Source organism: Indicator indicator, chromosome 33 (genome assembly GCF_027791375.1).
Source record: "Indicator indicator isolate 239-I01 chromosome 33, UM_Iind_1.1, whole genome shotgun sequence".
NCBI classification, from domain to species: domain Eukaryota; kingdom Metazoa; phylum Chordata; class Aves; order Piciformes; family Indicatoridae; genus Indicator; species Indicator indicator.
The window spans coordinates 5,665,809-5,690,978 of record NC_072042.1 but is presented as its reverse complement, the minus strand read 5'-3'; the positions used below and the strand labels follow the sequence as shown (position 1 = coordinate 5,690,978).

The 25,170-nt window shown below is 58.3% G+C and overlaps 2 protein-coding genes across 2 annotated transcripts in view; one reads left to right on the top strand and one right to left on the bottom strand.

Moving 5' to 3' along the window:
- The first annotated feature begins 417 nt into the window (after positions 1-417).
- TRIT1 (tRNA isopentenyltransferase 1) lies at positions 418-17,970 on the top strand. Its single transcript, XM_054395201.1, has 11 exons — positions 418-600; positions 6,938-7,078; positions 7,516-7,614; positions 7,805-7,953; positions 9,415-9,557; positions 10,140-10,251; positions 10,764-10,876; positions 11,653-11,730; positions 14,645-14,754; positions 15,083-15,200; positions 17,836-17,970. Exons 1-11 carry the CDS (start codon positions 418-420, stop codon positions 17,967-17,969), a joined length of 1,380 nt encoding a protein of 459 aa, XP_054251176.1. The 3' UTR covers position 17,970.
- A 5,519-nt stretch (positions 17,971-23,489) lies between these two features.
- Positions 23,490-25,170, bottom strand: part of LOC128977699 (CYFIP-related Rac1 interactor A-like) — a 2,874-nt gene continuing 1,193 nt past the window's right edge. The window contains exons 4-10 of the mRNA XM_054395320.1: positions 25,069-25,170; positions 24,820-24,897; positions 24,586-24,702; positions 24,398-24,477; positions 24,188-24,314; positions 23,667-23,737; positions 23,490-23,553 (exon numbers count right to left, since the gene is read on the bottom strand). The exon at positions 25,069-25,170 is cut by the window's right edge and continues 35 nt beyond it. Of these exons, the coding sequence (XP_054251295.1) occupies positions 23,490-23,553; positions 23,667-23,737; positions 24,188-24,314; positions 24,398-24,477; positions 24,586-24,702; positions 24,820-24,897; positions 25,069-25,170 (639 nt within the window). The remainder of the gene's footprint in view (positions 23,554-23,666; positions 23,738-24,187; positions 24,315-24,397; positions 24,478-24,585; positions 24,703-24,819; positions 24,898-25,068) is intronic.

Below are 25,170 nucleotides of genomic sequence, written 5' to 3'. Positions count from 1 at the left end.
CTCTCTGTTGCTATGGCAGCAGCCCCGCTCCTCATCCTCCTGCCCTGTTGCTATGGCAACAGCATCCTTCCGACCCCGACCTACACCCACCCCCCCAAAAAAAATCGGTAGCAGGGGACAGAACCCCACTCATTGACACAATTCAGGTCTGAGTGGTTCTGTAGGCAGGGGGTGCCTGCGGAACCTCAAATGGGGCCGGAGCCGTGGGGCCGGGCAGCGGCCAGGGACGGGGCCAGGGCTGGGGACCCAGTCCGGAGCCCAGGGCAAGGGGAGGGACCAGGGCTGGGGATGGGTACCCCCTCTGGCAGAGGGAGACAGGGCCCAGGGCTCGGCCCCGTCCTCTCCGCGGGTGGCCCTGGCCCAGGCCTCGGCCCCGGCCCCGGCCCCGTCCCGCCCCCGTCCCGCCCGCTCGTCCCCATGGCAGCCGCCGGGCCGGGCCGGGCTATGGCAGCGGCCGCGCGCTGCTGGGGCCGGGCCTCGCCGCGTCCTCCGCGGCCGCTGGTCGTGATCCTTGGAGCTACCGGCACCGGCAAATCGGCGCTGGCGCTGCAGCTCGGGCAGCGCCTCGGCGGGGAGATCGTCAGCGCAGACTCCATGCAGGTACGGCCGGGCCCGGCCTCCGCCGCGCCGGGGGTGGCCTGGCGGAGGCTCGCGGGCAGCGGGGGCAGGCCGGGGGTAGGCCCAGGAAGCGGGGGACGCCGGCGCCGGGCTTGGGGATCGAGGAGGGCCGCAGCCAGGCCTGAAGGAAAGCGGAGCCGGGCCTGGAGCCCAGGGAATTCAAGAGCCAGGCCCGGAGAAGGCCGCAGCCGGGCCTGCGGGCCGGGGAGGGCCGCGACTGGGCCTGGGGAAGACGGTGGCCGGGCTTGGGCACCGGGGAAAGCTGGAGCCGGGCTTGGGATCCTCGATGGGGCTCTGGGCCTGGCTGAGGGTTCCGGGGCTGGCCTGGCCTGGCCTGGTCCTGCAGACAGCCACTGTGGGGGCTGCAGGCTGCATGGCCCCGGGGACTCCAGACCCCGCGGCTGAGTGACTGTGGGGAACAGCCTCGGGGACAGATCCTGCCTGCTGGTTATGCTCCCGGTGCCCCTATCGCAGTGTCCCTGTTCTGGAGTGAGTGGTGTCAGTCTCCCCTCCTGCTCTTGGGGGGCTATTAGCCTTGAACAAGGCAGTCCAGCCAAAGCTACAGAGATGAATTTGTTCAATCTTGCCATCACAATAAGTTCACCTTTGGGAAGTGTGATTTAATTTTAACCTACAAAAAGTTGTATGGAGGTGCAAGGAGCAGTTAACTAAGGGAGCACAGCAGCAAGAGTTAATCAGTAGTCAGTGCCACCCAGGATTGCTTCTGCTGATGTGGGTCTACTGCCTTGGGTTGTGGACAACTGCAAAGAAGTTTCTTCTCATGTTGAGGCTGAAGGTTCTGTGTTCCAGTTTGTGGCAGCTGAAGGTCAGCACTCCCCGCCCTCCTCAGTCACCAGCAAAGGGTCAGCAATGAGAGATGGGAGGGAGATTACAAATGATATTTGCTGCTTACTGTGACAGTCTCTGTGGTCTTGTCTCTTATTGCAGGCAGCAGTGTGGAATACATTGGTTGCACAGTCGGGGTCAATAAACACCAAGGGGCCTTGCCTCGTGGGGTTTTTTTTTGGGCCTAATTGTGTTCACCTACCAGAGCCTTGTCACAAGATGTAGATTTCAGCCACCACAGGGACTTTGTTGTTGTTTAGCAAAATGTTTTCATTCCTAATCAACGCTTCCACTGTTTTTTAATGCCTGAACTCTCTGTCAAGTTTAATATTTAACCTATTTATTACACTTTTAAAAGAAGCTATTTTCTGCCACACCACCTTTTGCCCTTTGTGCTGCTCAGAGATTGACTCTCACTGTCCTGCAGCCACCTCCTAGTTTCTTGTAGGAGGCTGCTGATGCTGCTTGGTGGTATTCTAGAGGGCTAAATGTAAAACTTCCTCTCCTGGATTTGGAGCAAGCAATCAGAAAGCTTTGTATTTATGGAATGTTTTCCTTAAGCTCTGGGGGAAAGAGTGTTTGAGATCTGAGCAGAATTGACAAAAATCCTGCAGGGGTAAAATGTTCAGGCAGGATGCAGAAGCTTTGTCCAGTGCTGTCTGGCTGCGCTCCTCCAACTGTTGGGAGTCACCAGGCACTGCTGGTGTTGTGAGCTTTTAATGCGTTCTCCCTAAAGAAGGACTGGAGAGCCCATCTTGTTCTCCTTGAGCCCAAGGTGTGGAACTCCTGTGGGCTGGTTGTCTCTGCAGACCCTCTCTGGGCTGAGGTGGCTTTTGAGTGGCTGTTGTTTAGTTCCCAATGTGAGTTAACTCTGCTCTAGTGCCTGTATTAGAAATGTCTCTGAACAGGGCTTGGGCAGTGTGGTTTTACTACTCCTGACCTTCCTGATCTAGACAAGCCCTGGAGCTTTTGTTTGGTTACTCACGCCTGTTTGGGCACTGTGAATGCTGAGGTTCTCTGACCTCATGGTGTCCACCAGCCCAGTGTACAACAGCCTTTAATATAGAGTTGGGAGGGACCTTAAAGATCATCTACTTCTAACCCCCTGCCATGGACAGGGATATTTCCTACTGGACCAGGTTGCTCAAGGCCCCATCCAAGATGGCTTTCAACACTTCCAGGCTTGGAGCCTCCACAGCTTCTCTGGGCAACCATGCATATGGTGACTGCACCATATGGACAGCAAGTGAGCCCAGCATACAATCATTAAGGCCGGAAAAGGCCTCTGAGATCAGGAGAAAAGATCTCAAAGATCATGAGGAAAAGACCTGTAAGGCTTGGGCAGTCCTTGAACAGGAGGTTCCTACTGCATCCTGAGCTCTGCAGGCAGGGCTGGAGCCGACCAGCAGGCTGCGAATTCCCGTTTCAGGCTGGTGGATGTTCTGAAGCGTGGATTTTGTGCTCTGGTTGTTTCAGGTCCCACTATGGGAATGCAGGCGCTGGGAGGACTCTGGCTGCAGGCACCCAATGGCATCTGGGCTTTGAGTGGCTCTTGTCCTCCTTTCCTTTTAATCTCATTCTAGCGTGACTGTGGAGCGAGAGCCCAGCAGCTCTGCTGCTTTATCCCGGCAGGCAGCCGTGCTGGCGGCGAGGCCTCTCGGGGCGGCGGGGCGGGGGAGCCCTGGCCGCCTGAAGGCAGGGCCTGGAGCAGCTCCCGTCTGCGCCTCCCCCACCACGCTCCACTAACCCCCGTGCCCTGCTTAGGCGGCCGCGGCCAGCCAACTGGGGCTGCTTTCTCGCTGGCTTTGTTCCCGTGCGATATTGTCTCCCCTCTGCCGCACAGAGCTGGCTCCGCTGTCGGCGGCGAAGAGTCGCTGGGTTTTAAACCTCCCCATTGCTCATTCTCGGACTGACAGCTGCCAGCGACCCTGCCGCCCTCAGCTCCCTCTTGTCCATTCATCCCCGTGTGCTGTGTGGGCTCTGTGGAGCTCTGACAAATGCTGGCAGTGTTTTGGGCAGCTGCTGGAGCTGCAGCCAGGCTGGGGAAGGGGCCAGGGAGCCCCCAGGCCCACCTGTTCCTGCACACAGGCACCCCTCTATCTTCAGGATGTTTTAGTCATGGCCCTGAGTCGCTGTGGTCAAATTACAGATTTAGCTGCTGCCTGCCTGCAGCTCAGGAGCTCTGCTTAATCTGATGGCCTCTTAATCTTTCTTTTGTCCTTTCTGTTGACATTTGTCATCCCAGTGAGGTTCCTTTAGGAGTAAGTCATTCCATGGAGCAAAGCCAGTCCTTTTTCTTCATTCCTGGCTGAGTGGAGAGCCCTGGGGCCAGCTTGCTGAAGGGCTCTCAATCCTGATCCCACTCTCCCTTTTGGATGTCACCCTTGGAGGTGGCAATGCAGTCCTTCTCCAGAGCCAGTTGTAGCACACTGGGGACATTTGCTGGTTACTGTGTCAGGTCTGGACAGCTCGGGAGCCTTGCTGACATCCTTCTTGTGGCAGGAGAGTGAGTTGTGCACCCTGGCTTGATTTGGGGTCCTGCATGCCCCTCTCCAGCTGGGAGATCCTTTGGCCTCTGTGAAATCTTCATGCTTCTCCCAGCTCTAGGTGGCTTGGTTGTGTTTGAGGTCCCTGTGCTGTATGTGTCCCCTTTGCAGCTGTGCTCCCTGCACGAGGGCAAGGACAGACTGACACAGGGACAGAGTTGGGGTTTGTTCATGAAACTGGTGCCAGAGTGAGGGTTTGTGCGAGCCCACCGTCCCCAGGCCACAGGCTGAGAGGATCCTCACCGTTTCCTGAGGATCCACACACTGCTCGCTTGTGTCTCCTGCCTCAGTTTCCCCATCCTTTAGGAGGGCAGACAGCGCTGCCCTTCCAGCCCAGCGCTGGGAGCTGTGGGACTGACCTGCCCCGGGGGGTTCAGCGGCAGAGGTGGGAGGACGCTGTCAAGGCTAAGCATCTTTAGTCCCCGGCTTGGATTCGATGTCTCGGAGGCCCTGCTGCTCCAGGCTGCTGCTAATCTGTTTTGGGGCCTTAGAAAGCAACAAAGGCTTATCTGAGCTGCCTGCTGAAAATAGACACAGCGGCGGGAGGACGGCTGGGAGCGAGGCCCTGCCGACAGCCAGCTGGTGGAAACCTTCTCCGGGCTTTGCTGGGTGTGTGTAAAAGGCTGCCTTTGTTTCCTGCCAGCCCACACACTGACACCACATTCCTCCTCTTGTTGCCAGATTATGTGGGGAGGCTCTTGCTGTTTAATCTGCAGGAGAACCTTGGGGGATTGGAGCTTGAACTGTAAATCCCAGCTCTGCCCGTGCACGGCACCCGCAGCTCCCGGCTGCCTTCGGATCTCTCTGTCAGCCCCTCTGTTGACTGTGATTTCAGGCAGATGAGTGGGAGCTGGAGGAGCTGAAGGTCTGGACTGGCCCTTGCAAAGGGGGAGAGAAGGCACTGAGCCAAAACTTGATGAATTCAAAGGCTTTTGGTGCCGACTGGGGGCCTGTGTTGAATGGTGCTGGGTAATGGAAGGGAATCAATAGGCTGCAGCCAGCCACGGGGCATGTTGGCAGAGAGCTGCCTCTTGGGCCTCTCCTCCTGTCTGCTCACCATCCCCTGGGGCCAGCTGGCTTTCTGCAGGGCAGAAAGGAAGAGCATTTGGTTGCCCTCCTGCTCCCCCCTCGTTTCCTACCCCCAGGGCAAGCCTTTTCCTGCTGAGGGACCGGAGCTGGAGCAGGAGCTGGCCCTGGCCCTCACCATCCAAGCAGCAAGTGCAAGAGTTAAGCAAGACAGGGAGTGTCTGCCAGGCTGCAGCCGGTTCAGCTGCCCCAGCAGCTCGCATGACTGCTCCAGGCAGGGATCAGATCGGGCTTCCCTGCTCCACTAACCTCCCTTCTGCCTGTGGGTCACCTCAGTGTCACCTTGTCCTTCTGTCTGGGACCAGGGGAGGCAGTGGGTGGAGGCTGTGCTGCAGCCGGAGGCTTGGCAGCTTCTCAGAGGGGATTAGAGGGAAATTTGTTTTGGGAAGTCTGGCCCTCTGGCTGGGGTGGTTTCTGGGTGATGGAGGAGGAAACGAGCACAGCCATTTTTCCAGCCCTTTCTTCTACCAGCCCAGTTTATCCCAAGCTGGGAGGCTGCTCCAAGCAGGAAGGTGCTGAGAGCTGAACAAATCCTCCCTGTGACTGTGGCCTGAAGCAGAGCCTTACCCACAACTGGCATGGAGGGTACTTGGTCCTTGGCATGATGCAGAGCTGTGCTGGGCAGAAAGGCTTCATGTGCCCCACTCACCATGTGCCTGCTGCCAGCACCCTTAGGCTGTGGATCCCCTCTCTTATCCCTGTTTGTCTGCAGCCCTGCAAAGCCTTGCAACACCCACTGACAGTCGTGCCCAAGGCAGTTCTAGAGTACAACTCATGCTGAGGGGGGCTGTGAGGAGCAGAGGAAGGAGTCATTTTCCCTTCTCCTGGGTGAAAGATAACTTATACCTGCAAGGGCTTTGCTCAGGGGACCCAGCCCAGCCATGGGGACAGGACACCAAGCTGAGGCAGCACTGTGGGTCTGTGGGCTGGGCTGTGGCTGCTGCTTTCTGCAGCCTGGAGGGTGGGTTTGGGCTGTGGCTCAGATGCCTGCTGCTGGCATCACAGGGTGCCTTGGCTTTTCACCAAGAATGCTCCCAAGGCATTGGTTCAGGTGGCTTTTCTCCCTGCTCTGCTTTTAGCTGTCTAGCTGATGGAAGATGCCTCTCAAAGCAGCGAGATGCTGCTGGTTGCACTGACCAGTGCCTCCTGGCACCTTCCTACACTTTTCTTCTGGGTTCACTGACCTGCATTGATGCCTCTTCCTCCCCTCTGTGCCTGTCTGTCTCAGTAGGAGCAGATTTTGATGGCAGGCTTTTAAGGTGTGCATGAGCTGAGGCAGTTGGTGTGCGCTTAGGAGGCTCCATGAAGCTGCGTGTTGCATCCAGAGAGATGCTGGTGTGTTACAGGAAGCAGTGATCCTCGTCCCCAGAGGAGTGGAGAGGGATGTTTGGAGAGAGGCACACCTGAGCTTTTAGCTGCAAGGGCAGCAGATGAGGAGATGGCAGCTTGGAGGCAGCTGCCTTCATGTAGCAGAGCTCTGGGCCTGGCTGGTTGCACTGACCCTGCTGTGACACTGCTCACTGATCGCTCACTCAACCCTTCCATCCCTAACCACAGGGTTCCATCAGAGCAGGAAGGCAGTGGTGAGCTGTTGGACTCATGGTTCATCTCTCATGGGCAGGAGCAAACACCAGGGAGAGGCAGTTTGGCCCTGGCAGGAGCAGGTGTTGGCAAGGTTCCTGCTGCCTGGCCTGAGCTGGGCTTGTGCCTGTGCTGCTTCTCCAGAGACCAGGAAAAGCTCTGAGGGGTGATAGGGGCAGACAGTGGCTGTGCTGGGGGGAAGGAGCAGCAGTCAGTGGGGGTTTTGTGGGACACAGAGGTGAGCCCATTCTTTTCCCCAGGTGTACAAGGGCTTGGACATCATCACCAACAAGGTGTCTCCCCAGGAGCAGCGTCTGTGCAGGCACCACATGATCAGCTTCGTGGATCCCCTTGTCTCCAACTACACCGTGGTGGATTTCAGAGACAAAGCTGTGGCTCTGATATCCTTTCAGTGCAGCCTGCCTGGCCAAGCAGATATGGACTTCTCCCCTCCACAGCCAGACCTGCAAGAGGCATCAGTGTTTGCATCAGCCTTGGGCTCTCCACACTACAACTAATTCCAGTTTTCAGAGGATGCTGCTGGCGAGTGGGGCTTGGAGTTTCTTTAACCCAGCTGCTGCTAAGAGCTGCTGCTCCTCAGGGCTGGGTGGGGAAGCAGCAGTGCTGAGCCCCAAGTATTGCCCTCCCTGAGGGTTGGTGCTACCTGGCACAGGTAGCAGAGGATAATAGTGAGAGATGAGGGACATCTCTAACCCTGTCCTGCAGCCTCCCTGGCTCTCTGGGGCTGGGAGAGGGGAGTCTGTACCCCACGCTTCTGCTCCCCACAGCCTTCCCTCCCAGCCATGCAATTCTGCTTACGCTCCCTGACTTGTGGCACATTGAAGATATCTTTGCCCGAGACAAGATCCCAATTGTTGTGGGAGGAACCAACTACTACATTGAGTCCTTGCTCTGGAAGGTCCTTATCAACACCAAGGTACTTTTGGGGGGCAGGGTATTCCCCTGACAAAGGCTGAGCCCCACGTTCAGGGCAGGATTCCTGCCACTGAGTGTGGTACTCCCCAAGCCAGACTGGGGCAAGGAGAGCCAGAAGTCCTCTGTTCAGGACTGCTGGGGGATCTTGCACACTGCCCTGGCTTGACTCAGGGCAGTCTTGTGCCCCACAGGAGAAGGCCACCACGGCCCCCGGGCCAGTCCCGGACAGGAAGGCGGAGCTGGAGCAGCTGGATGGTGTGGAGCTGCATCGCCGCCTCAGCCAGGTGGACCCAGAGATGGCAGCCAGGCTGCACCCTCACGACAGGCGCAAGCTGGCCAGGTGAGCTTGGTGTGGGGGGCAGGAGGTGCCAGGGCCCAGCACCGCTTCCCGAGGGAGTTGTGTGCCCAGGAGCACAGCTGGATGGGCTCCCCCACCCCGGGTACACGGCTGGATGGGCTCCCCCAGCCCGGGAACACGGCTGGATGGGCTCCCCCACCCTGGGAACACGGCTGGATGGGCTCCCCCAGCCCGGGAACACGGCTGGATGGGCTCCCCCAGCCCGGGAACACAGCTGGATGGGCTCCCCCACCCTGGGAACACAGCTGGATGGGCTCCCCCAGCCCGGGAACACAGCTGGATGGGCTCACTCACCCTGGGTACACGGCTGGATGGGCTCCCCCAGCCCAGGAACATGGCTGGATGGGCTCCCTCACCCTGGGAACACGGCTGGATGGGCTCCCCCACCCAGGAACATGGCTGGATGGGCTCCCCCACCCTGGGAACACGGCTGGATGGGCTCCCCCAGCCCAGGAACACGGCTGGATGGGCTCCCCCACCCTGGGAACACGGCTGGATGGGCTCCCCCAGCCCGGGAACACGGCTGGATGGGCTCCCCCACCCTGGGAACACGGCTGGATGGGCTCCCCCAGCCCGGGAACACGGCTGGATGGGTTCCCCCAGCCCGGGAACACGGCTGGATGGGCTCCCCCACCCTGGGTAGGTGCTCCTAGCCTCTTAGCAAGCTGCAGGGGGACCTTGGAGCACTGGTTTTGGGGAGGGGATCTGAGACCTTTGGCCACTCAGCTCCCAGCTTGAACTGCCATTGGGGTGCAGGCCAGCACATGGCTCCTGGCTTCTGTACTCTGGGGCTGCTCCTGCTGCTGTGCCCCAGCAGCAGGGTTTATCTGGAGCTATTTAAAGAGCAAGCTGCTGTGCTGGCTGAGTAACATAGCTGAGCTCTGTGGGAACAGCAGGGTAGCAAGACCAGGCTTGCTGCTTTGACAGGCCCAGCCCAGCCGAGCCCTGGCCCGGGGGGAGCAGAACTCAACGCCCACCCCATTCGCACGGTGCAGGGGGATGGAGGGTTGGGCACACAGCACAGCTTCTTCCACCTCCCTGCCTGGGCTGGGCTGGGCTGGACTGGTGGTAAATTCTTCACAGCAGCAGCAGCAGCACCACTGGCCCCTTCCCTGCAGCTCTGCCTCGCTGCAGAGAGCAGGGCTGGAGCCAGAACCTTGTCCCCTACAGGGCTTGTCCCAGTGCCAGGCAGGAGTGGGTGGCTGTGCTCTGGGCTCCTTGGGTGCCATCGCTGTGCTCTGCACTGCGTTGCACCCCTGGGGACCTGGGTGTGCTTGGGATGCTGGGCAGGGGAGGGGAGCAGAAACCTGCCCTCCCCCCACATGAGAGGGTTGGATCACAGCAAGTGTCTGCGGTTCCCTTTGCTGGAGCCCCCAGGGCTGCTGGGGAGATGGAAAGCTGCCCCTCACCCAGCCTCTCAGCTCTGTCTGTCTCTGCTTACAGGAGCCTCCAAGTGTTTGAAGAGACTGGGATCCCTCATAGTGAAATCTTGCACCAGCAGCAGGCAGAGGAAGGTGGGGGGCCCTTAGGTGGGCCCCTGCAGTACCCACATTGCTGCATCTTGTGGCTGCATGCAGACCAGGCAGGTGAGGGTGGGCTCCTGGCTGGCTCAGCACGATGCAGGATTAGGGCTGGCTCCCTGCTCCTGCCCCAGCCTCTTCCTTGACGAAGCAGTGATTCCCTGGCTGCAGTGGGGGTGACAGAGGCTTGCTCCCTTCACCTGCTGGGCTCTGCCTTCCACAGCTGGGTCAGGAGGCTGGCAGTGCCAGACCCAGTCCTGGCACCTTGTCCAGCTGTGGGTGGCCTGAGGGCACAGCTCTCTACAGCTACCTGAAAGGAGGTTGTAGATAGGCTGGGGCTGTTCTCTTCTCCCAGGTAATTAGTGATAGAACAAGGGGGAATGGCCTCAAGCTACGACTGGGTAGGTTTAGGCTGGACAGTAGGAAAAAATTTTTCCCATCAAGAGTGGCCAGGCACTGGAATGAGCTGCCCAGGGAGGTGGTGGAGTCCCCAGCCCTGGATGTCTTTAAAAAGCGGTTTGGATGTGGTGCTTGGGGATATGGTTTAGGGCTGAGCCTTGCAGAGGAGGTTTCAGCTGGACTTGGTGACCCTGAGGGTCCCTTCCAAGCTGGATGTTTGTGTGATTGTGTGTCCTGCTCTGCTGGCAGCTCTGGACCAGCGTCTGGAGCAGCGAGTGGACGAGATGGTGGCTGCAGGGCTGCTGCAGGAGCTGCAGGACTTCCACCGGCGCTACAACCGCGAGAAGGTGGCTGAGCAGCGGTGGGTGCAGGGCAGCTCCCCTCCTGCTCCCAGCCCCTCCAGCCAGGCTGCCCATGCAGCAGCCCTGATGTAGCACTGCTCCCAGGCCTCTCCTGGCAGTGCCTGCTGCTCTGGCAGGGCCAGCAGATGGGGTGGGTGCCTGCCTCTGTGGGAGGGCCTGAACCAGCCAGATCCTCCAGCACCTCCTAGCCTCCCCTTCCAGAACCCACAGACCAGGGCTGTTCACACAGCAGAGGCCCTTGTGGGTCTCAGTGTTGAATTCATCTGGCCTGGGCTCTGCCGTTTCCCCTCAGTGACAATTCCTCAGTGCTCACACAGCAAAGCTGATGTGGGATGGCATCAAATGCACCACTCTGTGTCCTGTGTGTGCCTGGCTTGTCCCCTGAGGCCAGGGGCTTATGTCCCCTGGAGGGGTCCCTGCAGGATGAGACCAAGAGACCTCAGCTGTTCTGGGGAGGGTGGAGAAGGAGGAGGAAATGGCCTTGACCTCTGCCTCTTGTTTTGTTCTCCAGGCAGGATTACCAGCATGGCATCTTCCAGTCCATTGGCTTCAAGGAGTTCCATGAGTACCTTGTCAGTGAGGGGAGCTGCTCACCTGAGACCAGTGCCCTGCTGCTGCAGAAAGGTCAGAGGAACACGCTGTGTGCAGCTCCAGGGGACACTGCCTGATGGTCTGAACCAAGCTCAGACCCTGGGATGGGTCCTGCTGGGGTTGAGCTGCATCTTTCTCTCTGCATCTTTCACTTCTTCCAGCCCAGGGTGGGCAGAGACACCTTTTCTAGTGCTTGGAGAGGCTCTGTGAGCACACCCAGAGCAGTTCCTCCCTTCCTCCAGGCCTCCTTGCAAGATGGAGCACAGCATGATTTGGGGTCTGGAGCTGGCCCAGTGATGGGATCCTAGCTGGGGTGTGAAAGCTGTGGAAAGAAGGAATGAAGCAGAATTCAGTATTTGGTGCAGCAGGAGGATGGTGGGAAGGGATCTGGGGATCTGGTGGATCACAGCATGATGGCATTTGTCATTCTGGACTGGCTGTGAAGGAGAGAGCTGCACAGTGGAGGTCCCAGGTGGAGTCAGTTTGTGTTGAAGAGGCTTCAGTGTGAAGGGGAGGTGGAAGCTGAGGAAACCACCCAAATGATGAAAGGCTTGGAAACAAACCTGGTGCAGAAGGGACTTGTGTCTGCTCAGGAGATGATGAGGGAGGGTTCTGATAAGTCTGGTAGTAAACACTCAAAGGCTGTGCAGTGGTGAACCATCCTCTGGGCCCACCCAGAGTCCTGGGCTCTGTTTGTGCAGGCAAGTATTCAGCTGGGTGTTAGGAGAACAATGCAGCCCCTGAGCAGCTTTGTCCTACCTGACAGAATAAGAATAAAGCTTCTCTTTCCCCCTCCCTCTGCTTCAAAGGGATCCAGGCCCTCAAGCAGGTGACCAAGAGGTATGCTCGGAGGCAGAACAAATGGGTCCGGAACCGCTTCCTGAAGCGTGAGTTCTCTCTTCCCACCTGCCTCACCCTCCCTCTCCTCACCTCCCAGCTCAAGGCAGAAGAGTGCTGCTTCTCCAGCTTCTCCTCAGATGATCCTTCCCAGATTCTTCCTGCTGGCCCAGCCTGCCCTGGGCACCCTGCAGGGGTTTGCTGCCAGCCAGGTCCCTCCAGCAGCCACAGGCACCCAAGGTCCCCATCCACACAGGAGGCTCTGCCCTGCTTCCTTCCCACACAGCAGCTGTTTGCTTCCCCCTGAGACAGCCCAAAAGGTGCTGTCTGTGCTTACCTTGCTCACAGCCTCTCTGCCCAGGGAGGCAGCTCCTTCTCACTGCTTCCCCTGTGCCCCAGCAAAACTGCCCTCGGGTTGGTTCATGCTGCAGTGGCACCAAGTGAGCCAAGGCACAGCCACATGCAGGGCAGCAGGAGATGATGCTGCCCAGTGGCATACATGCATAGGGTAGCTCTGATTGGAAGAGACCTTCCAGCCATGAACCCAGCACTGCCAGGGCACCACTAATCCCTCAGCACCACATCTCCAGGGCTTTGAAACCCCTTCAGGGATGGGGACTCCACCAGTGCCCTGGGCAGCCTGGGCCAAGCCTTGACAGCCCTTTTGGGGAAGAAATTGTTCCTCATGTCCAACCTAAATCTCCCCTGGGGCAACTTTAGGCTGTTTCCTCTTGTCCTGTCACTTGTACCTGGGAGAAGAGCCCAACCCCCACATGTCTCCAGCCTCCTTTCAGGGAGTTGTAGAGAGCCAGAAGGTCTCCCCTCAGCCCCCAAGCTGAACACCCCCAGTTCCCTCAGCTGCTCCTCACCAGCCCTGTTTTCCAGACCCTTCACTGGACCTGCTCCAGGCCCTCAATGCCCTTCTTGGGGTGGAGGGCCCCAGAACTGAACCCAGTATTTGGGATGCAGCATCCCTACAGCCTGTCCTGCCAAGGGGCTGGAGCAGGGGGTGCCCAGCACAATCCCTCTGCCCAGGCACCCGCTCATGCTCCCTGCACAGGGTGCAAAGCCCAGTTGGCAGCTGCCCTCCAGATTAAGAGCAGGATCCTGCTGGCTGCTCTTAGCCTGGGCCATGCTCACCACCATGGTGGCAGGGAGCCAGCAGGACTTCCCCATCCCAGCCCCAGCCTTGGAGCAGGGCCAGCAACAGCAGCTGGGAGCCAGGCACTTGTTGAAAGGTGCCTGGTAGGGGCAAAACAACAATAATGCAGGAAAAAAAAAAACCCAACAAACTAAACCTGCAAAGAAAAAGGAAAAACAAAAAAGAAGAGGCAGGGAGAAACTGGACTCAAAAGCTGGGCTTTGAACAAGGTGCAAGAGCTTTCTTGGAGCCATGTGCTTGGTGGCTGCTTCTCACCTTTCTGGTGGCAGGTGTGCTGCAGAGCTGCCCTGTGGGCAGCTTGGTTGTAGTTACAGCAATAAAAAGCAGCACCTGCTGGGCACTGGCACATGGCAGCCTTGGTGGCTCTGGCCCAGCAGGGCCCTCTGTGCCCTGTGTCTGCAGGCAGGTGAGCTGCAGGGGGTGGGCACTCTGATTGCAGCTGGGCTGCAGCAGGCACCTGGTGCCCTGGTGCCAGGCTGGGGGTGGCTTTGAATGATAGAATCCTAGAGTGGGTTGGGTTGGAAGGGGTCTGTAAAGCTCATCCAGTCCAACCCTCCCCTGCAGTCAGCAGAGACACCTGCAGCTACAGCAGGTTGTTCAGAGCCCCAAACAGCCTGACCTGGAATGGTTCCAGGCTGGGACATCTCCCACCTCTCTGGGCAACCTGGGCCAGGGTCTTACCACCCTCAGTGTAAGAAATTTCTCTTTTCTCTCCAGTTTGAATCTCCCTCTTTGAGCTCCATACCATCCCCCTTGTCCTGCAACAGCAGGCCCTGAAACAAAGTCTGTTCCCAGCTTTCTGCTCAGCCCTTGAAGCACTGCAAGGCCACCAGAAGGTCTCCCTGGAGCCTTCTCTTCTCCAGGCTGAACGACCCCAACTCTCCCAGCCTGGCCTCCCAGCATTGCTGTGGCCTCCTCTGGTCCCTGTCTGTGCTGAGGGCTCCAGAGCTGCCCCAGCACTGCAGGGGAGGTCTCAGCAGAGGGGCAGAATCCCCTCCCTCGACTTTCTGGCCACACTTCTTTTGTTGCAGCCCAGGATGCAGTTGGCTCCTGCACTGTGAGTGCACATGAAACTTGTCAAGCTGACAAGTGAGAGCCTTGTCAAGTTGAGGCTTTAGTAAAACCCCTCCTGCTGTGGCCCCTTGCTGTGAGCCAGGAGCATTGGCCCCTGTAGCCACAGGAGGAATTCCAGCTCGGAGTGGGAACCTCATCCAGCCTCCATGCCTGCATCTCCCATGTAAAATTTCTCTGATGGCTTCATGCCTGGATGTAGCTTTGGTTTTGATCTTCTACAGCCTCCTGTGGACCATGGCTGTGCTGAAGTGTCTGCTGTGGTGGGCTGTTGGCATGCCTGGGTTTCACAATGCTGTCCTGAAGGCAGCCAGCCAGCCATGGAGGTGCTTGCTGGAGCTCTTAGGTGTTCTTGTTCTGTGCTTGGGTGGTGTCCCCTCCAAGCTGAGATCTTTGGTGATTTTTGGCTCTGGGAAGGCTGCTCTGGTTTGCTTCTGAATGACAACCACATGGGAGAGGGCAGATCCCCCTGCTGACAGCATAGCCCCATGGGTGCTGACACTTCCATCCCTGGAGGTTCTTAAGGCCAGGCTGGATGTGGCTGTGAGCAACCTGCTCTAGTGTGAGGTGTCCCTGCCCATGCCAGGGGGCTTGGAACTGGGTGGTCCTTGAGGTCCCTTCCAACCCTGGCAGTTCTGTGGTGCTGGGAACATCCTGGTGGTGACCAGGATGACAATATTAATTATTGGTAGTGACAATATTAATTATTGTTATTTTCTGTGTCCCTGTAGGACCTGGCCCCAATGTGCCCCCAGTCTATGGCCTGGAGGTGTCTGATCACTCGAGGTGGGAGGAGGATGTGCTGAAACCTGCTCTGGAGATTGTGGAGAGCTTCATCCAGGTACTGGGGAGCTGGAGTCCAGATGTGAGCCATGCCTGAGGAGCCAGCTCCTTGGTAGCCTCCATGCCTTGGCACTTGGTGTCATGAGCAGGGCTGCTGCTTGTGTGCCCAGCCTTGGGCTTTCCTCACTGGGGCAGGGGCTGGGGGCTGTTGTCTGAGGTGAAAACTTCTCCTGCTGCTAGAACTCCACTTGTCTGGCAGGGTGGAACTGCAGCACTCTGCCCTGCTGACCTTAGTGTCTGGCTTTGGCAGGTTCTTATCCCAAAGTGAACACAGCCAAGCAGGTTTTGATGGTGGAAAGCAACTGGAGGAATGATTTAATCCACAGGGACGTGAGCCCCCAGCAGAGCCTGTGAGGATGGAGTGGGATGTGGAGGAGAACAAACGGAGTCACCACGTCTGTGAGCTCTGCAACAGGCTCATCATTGGGGACAGGGAGTGGGCAGGTAGGGGCTGGGGATGGGCAGGGGAGGAGGGCACCCGGGGTAGGGCCCAGCAAGCAGAGGGATCACAGCTCACAGGATGTGAGGGGTTGGAAGGGACCTCTGAAGATCATTGAGTCCAACCCCCCTGGCAGAGCAGGACCATGGAATGCAGCACAGGTTGCAGGAGCAGGGCAGTTGTGCTTCCTTGACTGGATGACCCTCAGCTCATGATCTTGGGCTGTCAGGGATTGTTTACAGCTCTGGGTATGAGAGCAGCCATTTGCCAGCCCAGAGGGGCTGCAGGAGCTGTGCCACAGCAGCCATCTGTCAGGCTTCCCCCCTTGCCCACTATAAGCACTGCCATGCTCTGCCCTCATGCTGGACCTGGGCATCTACACAGCACATCAAGCCTCAGAGCTTGGCCAGTCAGGGCTGCTGGTCCTCTTCAGCACTTCAGATCAGTCAGAAAGCAGAGGCCAAATCTGTTGCTTCTAATTTTTTTTTGTTGTGTTCTTGATGTTTTTAGTAGCTCCAGTTTGCTCCAGTATCTCCTGTTTGCCTGGGTGGCTTATTTAAAAGAAAAAGGGGGGGGGGGGGGGGGGAAGAGAGTCTTCCTAGCTGTAATGTTAATAGAAAGGGATTTTCTATTTTCAATAGACTTACTTTAAAAGAGCTCAGCTGGAATCAGATTAACTCAGTGAATTTCTCTCTGCTGGGAAGCTCATGCTGAGGACCAGAAACAAACAAACCAAACCAAACCAAAAAAAAAAAAAAAGTAGTGGAGAAACTTCTAACTGCAGAAATGGAACTGGGAAATCTCCCCTGTGCTGCCCAAGTGCAGTGTGCACAGCCACAATGCAAAGATAAAGTCCCCAGGTGGTTGGATTTAGACAAGTTGCTTATTCCTGCTGAGCTGGGAAACTGCTGGAAGCAAAGATGGAAGCTGGCTCAGAATTGGAAACTCATTGTGGTGGGATCAGTCTGGAATTGTCATTTTAAGCCAGCCTGGAGGTGCTTTGAAGGAGCTCAACCTCCTCCAGATCTAGAGGACTCAGAAAGCTCTCAGGGTCTTGTGCCATCCTTCCAGGTCCAGCAAGTTTTGTGACTGAGGGAGAACTCCTCCAGACCTCCCCCAAAACCACTACATCTGCAACTCCATCTCCTGGGGGATGCCATCCCACATTCTGATAGGTGATGGCAGTACTTCCCTCACCCCAGACCAGCTGTTCTCTGCATCAGCCTCAATTTGTTTGAGGTGGGAGAAAAATATGGTCCAGACCCTGGGTGTTAACTTGGAACTGCAGAGTGTAGAAGCTGAAAGAAGCAAGCAGTAGTGGGAGCTGAGTGGATCTGCAGCCTGCTCTGTTTTCTGAAGGCAGGTTAGAGAGAGGTCTGGGAACTGCTTCCCTGTACCCCATTAGCTTTGGAAGATTGGAAAATTTTATTGAGCTTTACCATTTGGATGGATTTCTGAGCGCACCCTCCCTCAGAAAGCAGCACCAGCTGCCTCTTCTTCCAGCCACTGTGAGCTTTGGTGTCAGCTTGTGACAAACTGTAAGAGGTGAGGCTTTAGTGCAAGCTGAGGGTGACCCTTCCAGCACTGTGATAAAGCAGCTTTGTAATTTCATCCTTTGGCAGAAAAGGGATGGCTGGAAAACACCTGAGGGCCTTGACTCACTCAGCACATACCCTGGGTTAATTAAGGCCCTGCTTGAAGAGTTTGCTGCTTTAATTGCTGCTCTGATCTCTTGCAAATAGCAAAACCACCCTGCTAAGAAGGCTGCCTCAGTCTGGTTACACACAGCACCTTCTGCTTAGGTAATGCCACTGCTGCAGGAGGTTTTGCTGCTCTCAGCTGTGTGATTTCAAACTGAAATGCAGCTCCTGCTGTGCCCAGGACAAGTTGCACCCTTGGCATCACACCTCTGTTCCCATCCTGACTGCTGCTGCAGTGCTCTGGTAGCTGGAGGCATTGCCCTAGAGTGGTGCAAAAGCTGAACTCTGCTGCAGGCTCTGTCCCCAGCTGCTCTGTAGGTGCTCAGGATATCCCCAGCACTGTGGTGCAAGCATCTGGGCTTACAAATGATGCTGGCAGAGCTCTATGGGTGGTGGAGAGTTGCACAGCCTCACCCACAGCCCGAGGTGTGCTGCTGCTGCTGCTGCTTTGGTGCCACTCCTGCCTTTCTCCTGTCCCCCCAGCATCCTGTCTCAGCTGGCAGCAGACTTGCTGGGGAGAGTTGAGTCCTGATGCTCTGGAGCCTTCTGCATATATAAAGCCAGGTTTTGTCCCTGGGCTGTCCTGCCTTGGAAGGATTGTTCACCTCTGAGCCCCGACAGTTTGGCCTAGAAGGGTGTTGAGAAAGGGCCAGGGCAGGGCTTGGGATTCCCTTTTGTGTGGGAGGGTGCTCAGGGAGGGTGCTCTGCACTGCATGGGGAGATTGGGTGGGGCAAGGTGGAGTCCCCATCCCTGCAGGTATTCAGAAGCCGTTTGGATGTGGAGCTTGGGGCCATGGTCTGAGAGTTGTGCAGAGGGAGATATTGGGTTGTGGTTGGACTCCATGACCTGAAGGTCTTTTCCAACCAGGTGATTTCATGATCCTCTGAGTCCCTTCTCCAGGTTCCCAGCATTAAATGCTCTGCTTGCCTCCTCCTCTAGCTCACACACGATCCAAGTCCCACCTGCACCATCTGAAGAAGAAGAGGAAGCTGGAGGCCACCAACCTTGCTGCAGAGACTAAAGGGGAGGAGGTGGAAACCTCTGGGGAGGACAGCAGCTTGCCTCTGCCCTAGGCTTGCAAACCAGCTGGCCAAGGGGAGCAGCCAGGCTGCCACCTGCACAGCCAGGAAGCCACTTAGCCCTGGGTGGCCTTGAACTGAACCAGCTGAGTCACTCTTTTTTGGGAGGGGGGTGAGGCAGGTGAGTTAAGTGATGACCAAAGGCTGTGAGCTGCATCAGCTCCTCTTCATGTGGCCTCATCATGCTGTGTTCCCATGCTGCCCCAACCCTGCCTGGAAAGGGCTGGGCCCCAGGGCAAGGCTGCTGGAAGCATCCTCCCATGCCAGGCCTTCATTCCTGCCAGGGATGCAGCATTGTCCTTGGAATGGTTGAGCCAATCCTGCTGGCATGAGAACCTGTCCTTGTCAGAAGACAGAACCCACCCTGTGCTCCTCCAGCTTGGCCAGGAGTGCAGCTCCAGAGCTGGGGGAGCTCTCTCTGCCTTCATTCTGGAGAGGATCTATTTTATTTTCCCTTTTGTATGGAAATAAAGTTGGAAGATGACTGTGGGTTCCCCTCCCTATTAACAAGCACAATTTTCTTGCTCTCTTCTTTCTACCTGGCTCAGATTCCCTCCTCTGGGCACAGGGCAAGGATGTCCAAGCCTGGTTCCTTCTTCCAGCCTCTGAGGGAGCTGAGCAGATGTTCTCAGCTTGGTGGAGGCAGGCTGTGCCCTGTGCACAGAGCAGGTGCAGGAGGAGCTGGCACCTGTTAAACAGGAACTTGGAATGATCTCATCAGAGGAGTCTGTCCTAGCTGGAGCTGAATTCCCAGGGGTTTACACTGTGGTTTGGCAGCAGGAGCTGGCCCCACATTTGAATCCCAGTTGCTGAGCAGCAAAATTCCCTGTGCCATGTCTGCCAGGCAGTTGTCTCCTCAGCCTTGTTCCTGGAGGACGCCAGCAGTGTTCTGTGCCACCACATGGCCCAGCCTGCTGTGCTGTGTGGCACTGGGAGAGCCTTTTCCAGGGCTTTGGGATTCTCCTGACAGGCTGAGGGAGCTGGGGGTGTTCAGCCTGGAGAAGAGAAGGCTCCAGGGGGACCTTAGAGCTGCCTTCCAGTACCTGAAGGGATCCTACAGGAAGGCTGCAGAGAGACTTTTCCTGAGGGTGTCTAGAGTCAGGCCAAGGGGGAATGGTTTGAAGCTGAGGCAGAGCAGGGTTAGACTGGAGCTGAGGAAGAAGTTCTGCAGCAGGAGGGTGGTGAGACTCTGGCACAGGCTGCCCAGGGAGGCTGTGGCTGCCTCCTGCCTGGGGGTGTTCAGGGCCAGGCTGGATGAGGCCTTGAGCAGCTGAGTGTAGCTGAGAGGTGTCCCTGGGCATGGTGGGGAGGTTGGAGCAGAGGAGCTCTGAGGTCCCTTCCCACCTGAGCCATTCTAGGACTCAGATTTTGCAGCCAGGTGGTTCTGTCATTTGCTGCTGATTGTGTTGAGTGTGGACATGTTGAGTCATCGCCAAGGCCATGCTGGGATCATGGGGGCAGCTCTGGGAGTGAGGGGTGGGAATTATCTGGGAATTATGTGTCTCCTGGGTGCAGTCAGATGACCAGGCTGGTCCCTAGTCAGTTTAATATGAACTTTGTTATCCCCACAGATAAATGCTGTTCCTCTACCACCAGAGCTGCCACTCTGCCTCTTCTGCTCACCAGCCTGGTCTGGCAGGGGCTCAGCCTTTTCTCTGCTCCATGTCACCCTCTGCCTTCTTTTGGGACTAGCAGCTCCCAGATGTCCCAGGAGAAGGGGGGTGGGGTCTGTCCCACTTGCTTTTGTTCACAGGAAGGTGAAAGCTTGCCCTGATCCTGCCAGCAGCCAGAAGCAGGTGAGTTTGCTTTCTCAGAGGGGTGAGGACTGTCAGAGAGGGAACAGCTTTTCATTTATGCAGAGCCGTGGCCAACATCTCCTTGCTGCACCTCAGAGGACTCCAGGCTGGGACTGGGATCGAGCTCCCGGCACGGATTGCACCAACCCCTGGCACCGGCACATTGCTCAGCTCCTGCTCCTCTCTCCCGGGGCCCTGCGGGAGGGACGATCGAAGCGAAATGGCTCTCCAAGCCCGGGCAGGACTCGCTGAGAAAGTTGTTGTGGTCTGGGGTTTCGGAGCCGGGAGGTTTGGGGCTGGGGACCGGCTCCCGGCTCCATCTGCCCCGCGCTAATCCCCAGACAAGCGCAGCTCTCCCATCTGTGCAGCCGGAGCCGCCGAGCCCATCACACAGCCACTTAATCTAAATGGCTTTGGCCAGAGATAAGGTCATTAATTACACCGGGATTGGAAACTGCTGCCGGCCCGGCCTGCCTCGGCTCGCCAGCAATTACAAAGTCCTCACTGCCCTGGCCGGGCTGAGTGTGGCTGCTGGAGAGCTTGGGCTTGGCAGAGACCCTCTCTGATATGGCATCATCCCTGTGCCTGTCCCAAGGGCAGTCCTCTCACCTGGGCAGCTCTCCCCAGCCTCTGGCACGGCTGGGTGCTGAGGGATGGCAGTGCAGGGGTCACAGCAGCCAGTGCAGCCCCAAGCCCTGTGTCTGGCTGTGAGAGGGGCATGGGCTGCATCCCACTATCTGTGTGCCCATTGCCAGTGGCCTCCAGCCTTCACCAGCCTCTTCCATGGCACCTCAGCAAGCTCAGCTCTCACTCACTGCCTGCATGGGAGGCTGAGGCTGGCTGAGCCTTACTGCTCTCACTGGTGGCCAACATGCCTGGAGCTCAAAGCAGCCAAAGTCCCTTTGGTGACATGACCAAATCCCAGCAGGATGGGGGCTGGAAGGGACCTTTGGAGATCATCCAGACCAACCCCCTGCTAAGGCAGGGTCACCTGCAGCATATTCCCCAGGTCCAATGTCTGGGTGGGTTTGAAAGCCTCCAGAGAAGGAGACTCACAGCTTCTCTGGGCAGCCTGCCCCAGGGCTCCAGCACCCTCACACCAAAGAGGTTTCTCCTCATGTTTAGGTGAAACCTCCTGGATCTCAGCTCCAGCCTCAGAGCTGTTTGAGGGCTTGTGCTTGCCTCTGTTTCCTCCACCTGTTGGTTCCCTTTCCCTGCCATGTTCTGCTCCAGTGCTCATCCTGCAGGACATTTCTCATCCCCACACTGCTGCCTTTGCCGGGCTGGGACCTGCCACCTGCTCTGCCCTGCAGGGAGCTGCCTGGGGACAGCTGGGGCTGAAGCCACAGATGTGACATGAGTTTGGCCTCAGCCCTCCCCCTGTAGGGAAGAGGCAGCACCATGGGGGACATCAGGGGTGGCCAGGCTGCAGCTCTCTGCCAGGAACTGGCCACCACCAGGGCACTGTGGCACAGCTGCCACCTTGCCCAGCACCGGTGACCAGCTGCTGTCTGCTCAGTGGTGGCTTTGAAGGATCTAACTGCCCTGGACTCCTCTTGAAGCTCCTGGGTGGTGCTACTCTTCCCAGCTCTTCTCACCCCCGTTCCCACACTGCAGACACAATCCTGTCCCTGGTGCCTCAGATGGGCTGAGGACCATCTGGGGTTTGGTGTCACCTGGGGATGGCAGCTCCTGCAGACGCATGGCAGCTGCTGCCACCTGACTCAGGCCTCATCTTCAGGTCCCCAGTGGAATCACGGTGCTGTGGAACACCACAGGGACAGAACCAAGCCCTGGGCGATGTTTTTGGTGGGATGGAGCCTCCAAGGTCTGCTTGGGGTCAGCAGGGCTGGAGGTAACCACAGGGAAACTGAGGCCCAGCTGCTGCCAAGGCTGGAGCAGGGCAGGGATTTTGGGTTCCTTGGCAGTGTTTAGGGTGGGCTGTGGGGAAGCTGTGTCTCAAGAGGCAGGAAGGAGCTGCTGGCCAAGGCTGCTCAGCAGTGCGTGGCCGGCGCGGGAGCTCGGTGGCTTTGGCGGCAAAGCCTGGGTGTGCCCTGCTGGAGCCTGGCACTGGGCCCAGGAAGTGCCAGGATCCAAAGGGCTGGGGGCTGCCAGCTCTTCCCCCTTCTTTGTCCTCTCCTTGCACTGCTCATGAACCCCTGGGGGTGCTGTGGCCGGGGTGCTGGTGGGTGCCTGTGCAGGTTTAGGGGCTGAGCTGGGCTGGGGTGGGTGCCCGGGATGGGTGCCCCATGTTGGCACCATGAGGAAGTCTGGAGCTGAGGGGCCTGTGAGGACCCTGCTCCAACCCCCGTGGTCATGCACAGAGGCAGGGACATGCCACCAGAAAGCCACCCTGCAGGTGGGCTCTGGTGTCCCAGTGGCACAGCTGGGGTGCCCATCACTAGTGGAGGGGCAGCAAGAGGGTACTGGCAGTGCAGGTGGCAGCAAGTGGGTGCCCAGCAGGAAAGGCCACAGGATAGGGGAGCCCTGGAGCTCTGGCTGGCTGGGGGGCACCAAACCCCAGAGGACTTGGCCCTGTGCCCCAGGAGTGTGACTGTGGCAGGGAATGTCCTGAGGTGTCCCCATGGGGGGGAGTGATGAAGCTTCTGCCAAGGGCTGGCACAGAGCCCTGTGTTCCGGGGTGCCCCTTGGGGCCTTCCCCGGCTCAGGGGGCTGCAGGCTGTGGGCAGAGGCTGAGTGGGTCCCGCCCTGGTGGAGCTGGCACGGGGCGGGGGTGCCCCGAGGCTGCTTTGTGACGGTGCCACAGAGCCATCTGCCGGCAAAGACACAGGCAGGTGGCAGCCAGCCACGGCCCCCCGCAGCCTCCCACTGCTGCCAGCCTGCGGCTGCTGGGGCACTGGGGGAGGAGGATGCCCTAGATGGGCAGACTTGGGGGGCAGCCCCACCGTGGTTGGGGGTCACCCCGTGGGGGTCAGACCTTGGTCGTTGTCCCTTTGGGTCACTGGCAGCGTCACAGTGGGATTGAGAGGTGGCTGGGAGCTGGGAGTGACAGCCAGCAGGAACAAGTGCCCAGGGGCTCAGGGAAAGGAGGGGTCATGGTCCTGGGGGGGAGGGCTCAGTGCTGGGGGTGTCAGAGATCCAGGGGCCTGCAGCCTGTGCAGGGCAGGGTGGGAGGCAGCACAGACCCCAACCATTAAATGTCATTTTTATTGCACACCCCAAGAGAGGCTGTAGAAAAGAAGAGGTGAGTGGAGATTGAATTGCTCATTAAAAACCTGCCAGGTGAGACTGAGTCTGAGCCCCTTCCCCCAGTGCACATCTGCAGGCATCTCTACTCTTCCTCCTCCCCCTCCTCTTCCTCTGCAGCCAGATGCTCAGGGACAAGGATGAGGACAGGGGTGACCCCTGCCCCTTTCCCTGCTCCCCAAGGTTCCCCCCCCCACCAGTGCCATGGGCACTTACTGCCACCAGCCCCATTGGCACATCTCTGCCTGGGTCCATCCTGCCTGGGCCCAGCAGCCCCCAGCATGGTTGTCCCCACAGTGCCACCCACACTTTGTGTCCTATGAGTGGTGATAGGGGGGTGGAAAGGGAGGGGGAGGGGGCAGGATTGCCTTGGGGGGTGGTCTCAGGCCCGTTTCAGGATTGTTTGGTGTATTTCTGTGTCTGTCTTCTTGTCCCTTTCTCCCTCTGTACAAAATGAGCAGGATGGCCATGGGCAGAGGTGACAATGGTGACGAGCCTGGGCCCCCCCAGCTCACTGCAGCAGGGCCCGGATCTGTTTGGAGGTGGTGTCATCATTGAGGTGCCGAGTGGTGTACCTGGGGGGAGAGGGCACAGTCACCCCCAGCACCATGAGCTGCTCCACTGCCACCCCCACAGCCCCATCTGCAGCCCTGCCATGGCCCCTGTGCCCCCCACCCTCCCAGCTCACCTCAGAGCGTTCAGGAGCCCCTCGGTGCTGGTCGAGGGTTGGTCTTTCAGCACTTTGATGCAGCCTTTCATCTGGTGGAGGGAGCAGGAGAGGCTGGGGGATGTGCCACCAGGGGCTGTCCCCCGGCCTGATGTTGAGGTGGAACACAGGAGACTCCACCTCAGCATGAGGAGAAACTTCCTTGGTGTGAGGGTGCTGGAGCCCTGCTGGAGCCAGCTGCCCAGGGAGGTTGTGGAGTCTCCTTCTCTAGAGACTTTCCAAACCCACCTGGACATTGCAATGCTGTGTGACCTGCTGTAGGTGACCCTGGATGACCTCCAGAAGTCCCTTCCAACTCCTACCCTCCCTATGATTCCTCCCCATCCTCCTCCTCCTCACTGCTCCAGATAGGGTCAAGATCCCCTTCAAACCAGCTCAGGCAGAAATTCCCCCTAAGGGGACAGCCAGGGAGAGGGACCCCTGGGTGTCACAGCCCCATTGGGATGAGTGGGACCCCCCGGGTGCCCCCCACAGCCACTCACATCGATCTTGGAGGTCTTTGCAAAGGCCCCCACGGGGTGGACGTGGTCGTAGAGGATGATGACGCCGACCATCACCCGCATGCAGAAGAGAAGAGTCTCGGTGTTGGTGAAGCGGCTCCGGTACTCCCTGTGCAGGGGGAGGGGCAGGCTGAGCCCACCAGGCTGGCACCCTGGCACCGAGATGTGCCCCCCCCCACGCGGGGTACTCACGGGGTCTCCAGCATCACCCTGCAGACGCAGGCCATGGTGCTCAGGCAGTCAGTGGTGTCCTCGATCGGGAGGGTCTTGTTCTGAAACCCAGCAGGTCCTGGCTGCCACTTCCCTTCCTGACCCTGCTGTGGTGCTGGGGCTGGAGGGAGGCTTCCCCCTGCCCAAGGGTCCCCCCTGGCCTCCCTCACCTCTGAGACAAACTTGGTGGTGGCGTTGCTGAGCGTTTTGAGCATGGGGGTGGCCTCGGCATAGAAGAGGGACATCCTGTTGGCCATCTCATTGTTCACCTCACTCTCTGCATCCAGCTGCGAGGAAGGACGATGGGAGGGGAGGGGAGGTATTGGGGTGCCTTACTTCTCCCCTCTGAACCCTCCCCAGCCTGGGAAGCCATCCTTGGGTGGGGAACAGCAGCATCCTCTCACCTGCAGGTTGTTGATGCGGTTCCTGCTGATGGTCCTCCTGTAGTAGCTGAAGTCGTTCTGGATGGCAGGGTTGGTCATCTGGGAGGGGCAGTTTGATATTAAGGACCCAGGTGGGGCCCACAGCCAGCTTGCTGTGCCCAGGGTGAGCCCTGGGGGGTCACCAGGGACTGCACTGCCTCGTGGCTTTTGCATGGGTTCAGGGTGGGGACCTCATGAACTCCCCCAGCCCAGGGGGTGTTGGGGAGGTACCTTGAGCTCATCGAAGCTGAGGGTGAAGTGGAGAATCTCAGCAAACTGCTTGGCCAAGGCTTGCTCCCGCTCGAGGTGCTGGGTCGGGGCATATGGGGGGCT